This window comes from Ictidomys tridecemlineatus, chromosome 3 (genome assembly GCF_052094955.1).
Source record: "Ictidomys tridecemlineatus isolate mIctTri1 chromosome 3, mIctTri1.hap1, whole genome shotgun sequence".
Taxonomy (NCBI): Eukaryota; Metazoa; Chordata; class Mammalia; order Rodentia; family Sciuridae; genus Ictidomys; species Ictidomys tridecemlineatus.
In genome coordinates this window covers 24713519-24726737 of record NC_135479.1, presented here as the reverse complement: position 1 = coordinate 24726737, position 13219 = coordinate 24713519, and the positions used below count along the sequence as shown (strand labels likewise).

At 43.4% G+C, this 13219-nt stretch overlaps 1 protein-coding gene and 1 pseudogene across 1 annotated transcript in view; one reads left to right on the top strand and one right to left on the bottom strand.

The window, feature by feature from the left end:
- The window catches only part of Igf2bp1 (insulin like growth factor 2 mRNA binding protein 1), a 45535-nt gene extending 33233 nt beyond the window's left edge, over window positions 1–12302 (bottom strand). Inside the window, exons 1-2 of the mRNA XM_005321703.4 lie at window positions 11808–12302; window positions 10575–10635 (exon numbers count right to left, since the gene is read on the bottom strand). Of these exons, the coding sequence (XP_005321760.1) occupies window positions 10575–10635; window positions 11808–11982 (236 nt within the window). The 5' untranslated portion in view covers window positions 11983–12302. The remainder of the gene's footprint in view (window positions 1–10574; window positions 10636–11807) is intronic.
- On the top strand, window positions 5165–5279 carry LOC120884704 (U4 spliceosomal RNA; annotated as a pseudogene).
- Window positions 12303–13219: the final 917 nt, after the last annotated feature.

The following is a 13219-nucleotide window of genomic DNA, read 5'->3' as shown; positions in this document are numbered from 1 at the left end:
TAGAGACAGGGTCTTACTATGCCTTGTCTTTTTTTTTCTTTTATTAAATACAAGGTATCAGACAAGTGCATTGAATAGTATTAGTAATCATTTTTTTTCTGTTGAATAACTATGCCATGTCTTGCTGAGCTTGGCTTTGAACTCATGATCCTCCTTACTCAGCTACCTTAGAATTGACTTCTGAGTTTGCAGCACTGCGCCTCACAAGTCACTACCAACTTGCTAAATAAATTTCCTCATATGCATTTTTAAATTACTAGTTATAGATGGCTTATCTATTTTTTATGTGGGGCTGAGCATTGAACCCAGTGCCTGACATGTGCCAGGCAAGTGCTCTACCACTGAGCTACAACCCCAGCCCTCACGTGGATTTTGGTTGTAATTTTTTTAATATTATTTAATAGCCAATGGTTGAGTAGCAAATGCACTCCGCAGACCCCGACCAGGCAAAAGATGTTGACTTTTTTTTTTTCTTTGAAGAGGAGAGAAGGAGCTTGAACTAGATAGGTGGCATTCCTCTTCTAGTCAGAAGTTGAAAGGAAACTACTCATTTAAGATGGCCAGAGAAAAAGGCAAGAGTAGAAAGTGAAACAAAGATCATCTCTCGGAGATACTGGTTTGTGAAGATCATTCTCCCTGGCCTCCAGAGCCCAGGACTCCCTCCACTCTATTTCCAAAAAGCCAGCAGCAGCAAAATGGTAATAAACAGAGGAAAAGCCTCTAGATAAGTTAGCTTCTGACAGCTAGATCTTCCTTTTTTCCATGTGAAATAAAAAGTTCCTAAATGGACACTTAAGAGTGAATACTGGCTGGGTGCTGTGGCCCAGACCTGCAATACCACTTGGGAAGCTGAGACTGGAGATCACAAGTTCAAGGCCAACTGGGACAACCTAGCAAGACCCTCTCTCAAAATAAGAAATAAAAAGAGCCAGGGATGTAGCTGAGTGGTAGAGTGCTTGCCTAGCACATGCAAGATGCTAGGATAACAAGTGTGCACAAACACAGGGCACCCCTTCCTGCTGCCTCCAGTTACCATCCTAGTACACCCAGTCCTTGCTCAGAATACACTGGCTGCAGACACCAGCAGCCACAGCTCTGTGAAGAACATCTTTGCCCTTTAATTTAGGGCTCCATCTCCAAATCCTGTCCAAACAACTGGTGTCTATTACATTTGGACTTCTCCTCCCAACCAACTTAGAGACCTTGAAAAGTAAGTAGAATAAATAGATTCTAACATTGAATAGACAGCCTCAAAAAGTTTCTTTTACCCAGCAACCCCCATTTCAGTTCCTGTCTCCCCTCATTTTCTCTTTCTCAAGAGAAACTAATGGGAAGTTGACGAGCCCCAAGCAATCCCAAATGCAACATACATCACTCTGAATAAACTAATTGTAAAACCCTTTATAGTAACTGATTAAAGTCACAAGCCTGTTAAAGGGCCAGAAACCACATCCGTATTGGAGGCCATTCCCCCTCTCCATCCCAAGAAACAGAAGATTCGATTAATCCCTGGCTGGGTCCTGGGCATCGGTATGAACACATGCATATTCCCACAATGTCCAGGGTATGGTGTGTGTTTTGAGGAGGAAGTGGTCACAAAGTTGGGTTCTGAATCGTCTTTGGGAGCTGTTTCCAGACTAGCATAGCAGACCAGGGAAAAAGGAAAAGCCTCTACAAAGGCAAAGGAAGGAAGCAACTCACCTCCTGGGCCTCCAAGAATCCAATATACTCATCTCCCACCTGGTATCCTCTCAAATCCCAAAAGGACTCAGTTCTTAATACACTTTCCACATTTGCAGATCCAGGTGGACCCCACAGTGTCCCTTTTCTAATGCATCTTTGATAGTGGTCAAAAATGTGAAATTTCAAGTAGGAACCTGGCCCAGGTTCAGAGAATCAACAATCAAAAAAGCTCATTTCTCCTAATGAAGAACCTAGGATTCCCACCATGCTTGCCCCATCTCCCCAAGCCTGTCTCAGATTGATAGGCAACAGTACTGACAGGCTCATGATCCAGTTTTCTCTAGTGAGCTTCCTCTCTCTCTCTCTCTCCAAAGATAGCTTTTGCTTTTCCTTTCAGCACAGGTTCATAGTTTTAAAGGAACCCTACACAGATCCCCTTCAACATGTTACATAAAATACACTCCAAATGCACATAAATATACAAAAAAACACCCAAACACAATGCCTGGTATGTACCACACACTGCCACACTCTCATGAACCATTTTCAAATGTCGATATACTTGACCATTTCTGATTCTCTTGGAATTACCCTCAGCTCTACAGGGCACAGCAGAGAACTGCAAAGCTTGAGAACAAAGACTGGACAAAACAGGAGGCAATGAAGTCAATATCCAAAGCAAAAGAATATGATCATTATAATAGCTACTGCATATTACTGTTAGGGTCACTTTAAAGTTATAGCAGTAGAGCTCTTGCTTTTAAAAAACTATCTCCTGGGACTAAGAACAGAGCTCAGTGGTAGAGCACTGGTTTCTGAGCACGCACGAGGGCTAAGTAACCCCAAATAAACAACAAAAACAACTTTATACAGTTATCTTGAGAGGAAAAAACCTGTACAGGTATGGAGGATGAGAGATCTAAGATGGTCCTAAGTCTCTGATATTATAGAGCTTCCGCCCTCCTTGAGCCTTAATTTAATGGTGGCACACGCCTGTAATCCCAGTAGCTTGGGAGGCTGAGGCAGGAGGAGCTCAAATTCAAAGCCAGCCTCAAAATCTTGGGGAGACCCTGTCTCAAAGATGAATTTTAAAAAATGAGTTTGAAATGTGGCTCAGTGGTTAAGCATCCCTGGGTTCAATCCCTAATATTCCCTCCAAAAAAAAAGAACAATTACTATCCAATCAAATTTCACTCATTCATTTTCTTTTTTTTCTTTTTTTTTTTTGAGAGAGAACTTTAATATTTATTCTTTAATCATCGTAGGACACAACATCTTTGTTTGTATGTGGTGCTGAGGATCGAACCTGGGCCGCACGCATGCCAGGCGTCACTCATTCATTTTCCACTGAAAGTGGCCAAAATAAGCCTGGTGAAGAGCCGGCCTACTGAGGGGAGCTTGCTCTGGGCTGGAGGCAGTGACCTTGGAGCTCCCACTGGTTGAGCCAGGTGTGCCCTGGAGGTCTCTCTCCTCTAGCCCTCATGGGTGTGGTGTTGGCCATTGATATCTGTTTCTGAACCCTGCCTGTGCTGATTAACACACACTGGCCCACTCATGTAGAGCTGGCGTCATTCATGCAGGAAATAAGCAAATTAAAGCTCACAGGTTCTTTATATTTTAAAAAATTTTTAAAAAATAATTAAGTGCCCAAAATATCTTGATAGTTTGTAACTTAATTTGCAATGAAAAAAATTGAATATTCCCCTTAACCCTCTTAAGACAATGTGGAAGTTTAACTACAATGCATAGAATCAACATGGTAGAAGAACACTGAAATATTCACCCACTTCTTGTGCCTCTGCTGTTATTTTCTTCTCCCACAACCCTAGTCCAAACTGAGCAAAATTCCCAGCCATCTCTTATCAGACCGTCCCTTATATGCCTTCCAGTTACCAAAATGCCCCTTGTCTAACAAGATTTGTCCCAAGGAGTCTTGATATCTGGACAGTCCAGCCAAAAATTCGTTTAATCATCCTGCTGTTTGCTCTGTATTTCATTCAAAAGCAGTTTACTAATGGCTAGCACACTGCTGCTGGGAGCTAGACCTCTGCAACAGGACTGCACTTTTCATGGTGTTTGCCTGCACAGTTAGATCTCAGGGTAGAGCAATGAGGTTTTTTTACTATATTAAAATCATATAGTCCAGGGCACACTCCTGTAACCCCAGCAACTTGTGAAGCTGGGGTAGGAGGATTTCAAATTCAATGTCAGCCTCAGCAATTTAGTGAGATCCTGTCTCAAAAATCAGAATTTTTTTTTAATATTTATTTTAGTTTTCAGCAGACACAACATCTTTATTTGTATGTGGTGCTGAGGATCGAACCTGGGGCCGTACACATGCCAGGCGAGTGCGCTACCGCTTGAGCCACATCCCCAGCCCCCAAATCAGAAATATTAAAAAAAAAAAAAAGGGGAGGGGGCAGTAACGAGCTGGGCATGGTGGCGCATGCATGGAATCCCAGCAGCTAAGGCAGGAGGATCCTGAGTTCAAAGCCAGCCTCAGCAACAGCAAGGTGCTAAGCAACTCAGTGAAACCCTGTCTCTAAAAATATATATAAAATAGGGCTGGTGGCGGGGTGTCTCAGTGGTCCAATCTAAGTTCCCTAAGTGGAGATTGAACCCCTAAGTTCAATCTCCGGTACCAAAAAAAAAAAAAAGAAAGAAAGAAAGAAAGAAAAATAACCTCCTACTTTTCATCATGGTTTAACCATAACCAACATTTTTATAATTTTTTTTAGTTGTAGATGGACATAATACCTTTATCTTGTTTATTTTTTGTAGTGCTGAGGATCCCAGTGCCTCACAAGTGTGAGGCAAGCACTCTGCTGCTGAGCCCCTACCTCAGCCCCATTACCAACATTTTATTATTAGTGGTTTGTGTTTAGAGTAATAGCTCGTTCTAGGCTGTTCTATTTACTGCAAATCTACTGTAGTTCTGTAAAGGCAGAAAACAAGTCTTACAAAGCTGGCTATACAACACTTCAAAACCAGAATCACCCTTTCTGACCTATTAACAAGTAAATATTCCCCCTTGATCAAAGCCTCAAAACTCAATTTTTTTTTTTTTTTTTTTTTACTAGAAAGAACAGTTACTGAACATCTTCCTGATGGCAGTCCATACTTGCAACCATGTTCACTTACAGGATCATTTCTAACCAAATCAAGCTTTATCAATAACCAATCAGGTGTGCATTTTCTTGGGTGTATGTTTTTTTGAAATTCCTTTCTTTGGGGAGGAAAAGTGGAAGTGGGTAGGAGCAAGTTTTTTTTCTAATAACATTAAGTCCAACATGAGTTTGAGAATGGGGCTGAGACACCGAGTAAAATCCTCAAAGCCTCACCGGTGACCAACTGGAGGACAGGCATTGCAATCATGTTTTCTCCAATTTCTAGATGAGGTCCAGGACAACTTTTCCCCCTGATTTGTTCAAAATCCACACTCATTTTATATAAGCAGTGCTTAAGGTTAAAACTCACTCTAAGCTTTGTGCAGTGGCAGTATCGTAGCTGATGAGGTTTATCCCAGGTATGATTATTACTAATCGAAAACTCTTCCCAATACCCAGCCATGACAGCTTGAAATACAGTCAGTACTGACCAAAAAAAAAAACTTGCTGCACCCTGACATGTTAACCACACTTTGAACTGTTACACAAAAACTTTCATTACTATTACTCCATGTATTATTGCTTCAGTCAGTGTTCAGGACAGATTATCTGCCTGCAGACTTGGGAGGCTGAGGCAAGGGAATCACAAGTTCAAAGCCAGCCTCAGCAACTTATGGAAACCCTGTCTTGAAAAAGAAAGGGCTGGGGATATAGTTCAGCAGTAAAGCACTCTTGGGTTCAATCCCCAGTACCAGAAATAATTTTTTTAATTAAATTATTTGAATTGACAACTGTTAACTCTTAAAAGTTTGATTCCCCACGTCTAGAGACCTCTCTGGTTCCCAGACACAACAGCAACTACCTTCATCTCCATTTTCTTCCACTTTTGTGCTCCTTTACCCACTCAATTCCTCTGTCCTCTGCCTCTTTTTCACTTCACAATGAACTCCTGGCCTCTTGCCTTAGAATGAAAGAAAAGTCTCCGAAGGGGTCTATACCCCTGCAGCAGGACTTGGGGAAGTCACGGCAAGGTTTGGGCTCGGAGGATGCCAAAGGCTAAGGCACACTGGAGCCTGGCGGGCCGTGGGAAGCAAGTCCTCAAAGATGCACGCTGCGGATGTCCTCTGCCCGGGAGGAAGGCAAGGCGGGAGGCCCCTCAGCCAAGCCGACCGCGATTGCGGGGCTGGGGCAGTTGCTGGGATGGGCGGAGAAGGGTTAGGGCACGGAGCGCTGGCGGCGGGAGATCTCCAGGAAGCCCTCCAGCGCCGCTGCCACTATCCTTTCCCTCTGTTTTTTATTTTAAAGGGGAAGGGAAAGCAGTCAACCCCAAAAGCAAAAAGCCTTTCCCTGCGCTAAACCAATCAACCAGGGTCTCCTGAACCTGGTGTCTGGGAGCCTCCAGCAGCTCCTCTGGAGGCGAGGGGGTAATGCACCCCATCCTCAGTGTCTGCCGGGCAGCAGGTCTATTTCTTTCTTCAGCTCCCACCCCTACAACACCCCATCACAAAATTTAATTTTGAATTTTGGAGAAGACATTAGCCACATTTTTAAAATTTTTTAAAAGGATGGGGAGTAAAAAGACTGAATTTTAGTATAATTTTAAATTCTAACAGTTGGAAAAATGAGTTCCTCAAACTTTTCCTTTGGTTCATTTTTTTATTCTGACACCACCACTAACACAGAGATGATCAATAATTTCTTCAACTCAAAAATCTCTAAAATTTCTAAAAATATCATTTGCTTTGTCTCCCCCTTTGCACTCAATAAAACGAAATCTAAGATTAAAAAAAATTTAAAGCCTATACTCACTAGTCTACCTCAATACTATCTTTATCAACTAGCTCTTACCCATTAAAATATAGAATAACCTTTTAAGTCTTAAAAGAACCCACACACATAGAACAGATTAAAATGATATATATTAAAGTAATTTTAGAAGATTAGAAAGCTCAGAAACTTTGAATCAAGATTCTTCCCATTGCTAATGTTATATTTAATCTCTGAAACATGATTATAAGAAAGAATGTTTTACTTTTTCCACCAAGAGCTGTGTCATACCTACACATTTGGAGTAGTTAGCTCTGAATAAGTTAATAATGGGAATTGCAATTCTTTCCCTTCATTACTAGAGTCCTCCATCTGAGAAACCATCAGAGTAAAATATCATCTTTCTAATTTGGGTCAGAAAATCAAGGGTTATGGAAACTTCCAAGAGACAATCAAATACCACTGTTCTTAGGAATGTCTCATCTTGAAATACTGAGCAACTAACACACTAAGGATTTTTCTAGCAAAAGAAAAACTACACATTCATAAACTGAGTTAATTTCTAGGAGGAAATTAAAAATGAGGGAGAACCCAATTTCCACCTTTACTACAGTAGTGCAGAAAAATTTTAAGACTCATTTCTCATTTATTTAAAGAAAGAAAACCAGAACCCAATTGGAAACCTTTTTACTAAAAGAATCAAATTGTTTCAGTTTTAAACTTGTTGAAAATTAGCCACGTGTATTTTTCCCCTATAAGTTGTTAACTTTCTTTTTGATTTGAAGGCTAACTCACATTACAATCATTAAAGTAAAAGTGCATGGAATAAAAATTTAATCCTGCTCTTCTATCTTGCAAACTCCTTTCATTTTATCTCCTAACTACAAGTTGTCATGTTGTTATTGTTGTTTTAATTTTATTAAACGTGAAACTATTCCTAAAGGTAAAAATTTTAGTTTGAGACCATTCAGCGATCCAAGTATTTCTTCAGAGCCTCTAAAATTCATTAAATAAATTGAATTTTTTTTTCAATTTACATGACAACCCTTCAGATTTTTAAACCTGTAACATCAGAAAATTCAGCTGTAAAATAGGAAACAAGTTACAACACATTGAGGGTTACCATGCTTTTATGAATGGGTATGAGACTAATATTCGTTTTAATAGTTAAAAATTAGGAAAGAAACATTACCTGACTAAAGAAACCAAATTAGGACTATTTAATTTAAATATATTTCACCTTGAAAAACACTGTGCATCTTGTAACACCTTTCATTTTTATGACACCAGTTGACAGTAAATATGCCATCCTTAGGTCACAGTCCTATAGGAAAAGGCATATAAATAGTGGCAAGAACAAAAGTTGAATTCCCTCAAAAAATAATTTCCTGAAGTAAACAAGTCTCATTAAGATTGTAGCCCTTCACCTCAACTTCATGTCTCTCAAAAGAAAACACATACACAAACTCTCCAAAACTATTTTTTAAGTGTCTTGGGTTTTTCTATTTTTGTACCAATATTTGACAGCAAATATATATCAAAATTCAACAAAAAGCCAAAATTGTTAACCAAATCCCAAAACAGGTAAAACAAGGGTTTGAGAAGAGGGCAGAGAAACTTAATGTCATTTTTTATAAAATTCAAATTAATTGCTCTTTTCAGTTTAAGATAGTGTTTAAATTACATGAAAAAGATTCAACGTAAATACAAAATATCAACACAAAAATCAAAACTGCTCAGTTATAACTTCTATAGCACATCTTTTGTTTGACTTCCTCTTCTTTAAAACCTGTACATAGAGGTACATTTAAGTTGTTGGGGTTTTATGAGCCTCAGAAATTTAAATCATAATTCATTTAGTACTGAGTGTTATCTGAGAAAACACTTTATCTTAGATAATAAAAACAAGTGTATGTACACATATGTATACATATGTATCCATAGTATATATGTGCAGTTGTTCATTTTGCTTAGAATGTCATAATTAGTTTCTCTTCTGTACTGAGATTGAAAGTCAGTAACCAACCCAAATGAAGGAATACTTTCAGACTAAAGACACATACCACAACATGCTTCCTCAAAGAACAGAAAATGAGAAAGCACACTGACTTCATGAAAACAAACTTTTTTAAAATCTGGGACTTCAAAAATTGATTCATGCTAAAAAAAATGAAGTCCCTCTCACCACCACTTTCCCCCCCAACCCCCCAAAAAGACAATTGTCTCAATGTTTGGACTCAAAAATTATTTCAGAAAGGGGGAGAACACACAAAAGATCTAATTGAATATGGGTATGGAAAGGCAGATTTTTACCCAGTCTTCTCACAAACCCCCTCCCCATTCCAACTCAAAGAGCCCTTAGCAATGCATTTTGGAGGGAACAAGAAGGAGCCTAGAAATAAAAGCAAGCAGATGGCTTGAGAAAAAAGATCCATAAATATAGGGCACCATGAAAATTAAAATATAAATGTTTTGAGTTCATTTCATCACATTTTGCTATTTCAAGCTTTTCACTTCATTCTCTTTAAAATGTAAAGCATCCTCTAGCAAAAAAAAAAAAAGGTCCATATATTTCAAAATTCCAGTCATTAGAGATATTTCTCAGCAATATTCAGCTTTCAATTCAAATATCCATAATCAATAAATCTGCTAGTGTCTATGTGTTTGCATCTTATTCTCATATTCAGAAAGTTTCAAAATATTGAGACTTCTTCCAATTTTATTGCCTCTTTACTCCTAACTGTAATTGCCCTCCCAATAACAGTATTTCAAGTATTTGAGGATAAATCACAAGCTGTACAAACACAGTAACAAGCCATATTGATTATCTATAGATATAATAGTTGCAAGTAAAATATCTTAAGCTAAACCAATGCAGATTCTCCCATTAAACTTTCTAGATCCTTGAACTACCCCCGCCAAAAAAAAAAAAAAAAAAAAATCCAGCCACCCTCTTGCCTTCTCTTACCCAGGAAAAGTCCAGAGACTATGCAAACTTCCAGTTTTGAAATGGAGGTTGGGGGGAATAAAGATTTACTGGGGGTTGCTTCCAACCAACCACACAAGAGAAAACTCTGTACTGTCAATATGTTTAAAGTCTGATGTGAGAAAAGTAGAAAGACTGCCCTACACTCCCAGCCAGAGTGCAACATGCAGTTTCAGAATTGGAAATGTCTGAAATTCAGCATGAATTTTTATAAAGCACTTTAAGAGATACCCCATTTTGCTGGTGAGAGGGGATAGTGGGTACTGGAACACACCACAACACACACAACCATTCATCCACGGAGTTCTAGACCCTCCAAAGAGCCCCAGCTCACAGCCTGAACACAAAGCTCTCACCCCAGATGGTCCCCTTGTAACAATGGGCTGAAGGAGTGGGGGTGGGGGGGCTCGAAAAGGATAGTACAGCCAAAGCATATTCTGTGAAAAATCCAGTTGGGGAGAAAGGCGACCTAAGATCTGAGGGACTGTGGGAGGGGGCCTATGGGAAAAAAAAAATGTTTTTGCCTCTTACAGAAATATAAATAAAGCACAAGCATAAGAGGATTCTTGGGGGGAGAGTAGGAGAGGCTCATTCCACATCCCCTAGGGAGTAGAAAAGATGTACCCCCCAATCCACTTAAGAATTATGATGTGGGAAGGTGAGAAAAAAAAAACAGAAAATGAGGCCTGCTAGGAAGTTGTAGAAATCGCCTTCGCCATGAATCTAAACTCTTCACAGATTTCAAGCTTCCCAACAAACATGGCCCCACACTTTGAACAAACTCCACAAGGTTTTTTCCCAATTGATTTTTTTCCCCCTTTATTTCTACAAGTAACATCTTTAGCTCACCCCCAGCCCCAACTTTTTTTTAAAACAAGCTGTAAACCACCCATTACAAGATCTTGGCCTATCTTCCCTCCCAGCCCCCAACATCCGGAGTTGGGGGTGGGAAGGCTAGTAATGGTTTTCCACTGGAGACATTTATGAACCCCTGAACTGTCTCTCGGCCCCCCATTAGAATTCTTCCCTACCTTTGTTTTTTGGGAACGGAGTGTTCAATCTCCAGGCGTTTTCCTTGCAATTCGACTTTGCCTAAAGATTAAAAAAAAAAAGAGACCTGAACGTTAGAGTGAAGTGGAGGTGCGGGTGGAGGACACACACTTAGGTATTTCAAGAGTTACTGGGATTTGAGATCTACATAGCAATCTAGGCAGTGGCTTCCGCAATCCAATGGGAAAAGATTGGACTTGGAATGGTGGAATCTATAAATTCGTTGTTATGTTTTCTTAATTTTTAATCTGTTTTGCTTAATCACAAAAGCTACTTGAGAGGGTCGTTCGGAGAGCCTGATTCCGGAAATGTGCGAGGGCATTTGTGTGAAGAGTGCTGCCTCCATGGCTCCCAGATGTGGGGAGTAGGTGCCAGGAGAAAAGGGCCCCCCGTTTCCCGTAATGGGGGGTGGGGTGGGGAGCAGAATGAAACTTTAATTTTCTTTTGAGGCATGGGAGAAGGGCTTCAGGCGGTGGGTCGTCACCTGTCGGGGCTGGTCCGCAGGCAGAGAACCTGAAGGAGACAAGCGGGGCCCCGCGGGGAGGGTCCCTTGCGGCCACAGCGCGCGCCTCTTGGCCCAGCCTCGGCGTCTCGGGAAGCAGCATGGCGACCCGGCGCCGCCGCCGCCGCCGCGCCACCCCGCTCACGCCCCACTTTCAAATCAAAATGGCTCAAGCCCCAAGCCCTGCGCGGGAGACGGGAGCCCCTTACTCCCATGCCCTGCCCGAGGGCTGCAGTTCCCATCCAAAGAGGGGGAAACCCGAGACGGTGTGGGGACCCCCCTCACGACTGGAAAGGCCCAGGATTGAGGAATGGGAGCTGGGGGTGTTCAAGTTGGGGGGCCATCCAGCGACGGATAGGGAGGGGCTGGCCGTGGAAATAACGCCCAGACTGGGTCGTTTGAGCCCCTAAAGCCACCACCCCCACTACCGCGAACAGGGGCTCCCGCCCCGTCGGTGGGGAGTAAAGGGAACCCCCTCCCCATCTTCGCATCTCCGGCTGGAAGAGGGGCAAGGAGATCCCTAATGTTTCTGCTCCGGGGTGTGGTTGGGTGAAGGGATGGGGGCGTCGGAGGTCGGTAGAGTGCGGGTACTTAAGTCGAGCCCCACAGGCCCAGGGAAGAGTAGAGTTAGCAGGCAAGGAAAGAGGAGGTGAGGGTCCCCGTTGTTCCGGATTTCGATGTGTTTTTTCCGGGGAGGTGGCTACGCTCTTACCCGAGAAAGTTTCGATGGCCTTCATCGCCCAGTGCTCGTCGGGGCAGTCCACGAAAGCGTAGCCGGATTTGACCAAGAACTGGCCGCTGTAGGAGATCTTGTGCTCCGCAAATACTTTCTCCAAGTCCGCGGGGGTCACGCTCTCGTTGAGGTTACCGATGTAAAGCTTGTTCATGGTTGCGGTGTCGGGGCAGGACGCGGTCCGGGTAAGGCCGTACGGGCAGGCGCTGGCGGTAAACCTCCTAGGCCCAGAGGCGGGGAGGCTGGCGGCAGGAGCCGCAAACTTTCTTTGCACCCCACTCCAGAAGTTGTCCGGAGCCCAGGGCAGGAAGGGCGGCCTGAGGGCGCGCGGAGATCACCGGAGAGTTCGGGGAAAGCTGGAGAGAAGTGCCCGTGGTGCGCTAGGAGACGGACGACGCAGCGCGGATCCTTCCCTTCGGTCCGAAACCCCTCCGAGCGGGCTGGTGTGTCACGTTTCTCCACGGCCGCCCTGGCGCCGCCTCTAAATAAAATCGACTTGAAAAAAAAATGGAGCGGAAAAAAAAAGGCTAAGCCACGTGGTGACAGCCCCCACCCACCCTGCAGGGGAAGACCCCCGACGCCGCAGGGTTTCTGGGACCTCCAAATCCGCCAAACCCAACAACCTTTCTTCTTGGAGGGAGGGGTCATTCAACTCACCCCCAGGGTAAAGTGGGACGTTGGGTGCGGAGTCCTCTAAGGTCTCTTCGCCCCCTCCCCTTTTGCAAAAACCTGGCCCCTGGAGAAGCGCCCCGCCCCCACCCCTCCCCCTACCCCGGGCAGAACTGGGGTAGGGGGTCGAGCTCCAAATCTCTTCTCAGAGTAAAACGTAGGGTAATTTTTTATTCGTTTTGGGTGGCTGGGTTGCCCACCCCACCCGGGTTAACTGCTAGCGACTGACAGGCGGGGGACGGCCGAGATAGACAAAGAGAAGCCAAGGACTCTGGGGTCTTCAGGAGGGGGTCGCACGAGCCAGCGATTTAAAAAGGCGCCTTTTTCCTTGATATTTAAGTAGGGATCTCCACGTTTCCCGACCAACCCACTGTCTCCGGGGGTCTAGGACTGGGGGATTTTGCAAGCGCGGCACTGGGAACCTGGGAACATTGGGGATCGTGGTTGGGAACGACAGACCGCAGGAAATCGTGTTTCAGGATCCCCACGAAAGAATGAATGGCCTACACCCCCAATCCAGCTGCTACATTAACATTCTGGGGTTGTGGGGAAAACCGTAGCCCGAGATGACCCCAGGAGCGAGGCAGGGTGAGAGAAGGTAGAGGGGTGGTCGTTTGGGCTAACACGAGCCATCCAAAGGGGGAGGTCTTAGAGGAGGACCGGGTGAAGATTCAAATGGTCCCCTTTTCCCTCCCTAATGCAGGGGCAGACAGGTGGAGTAC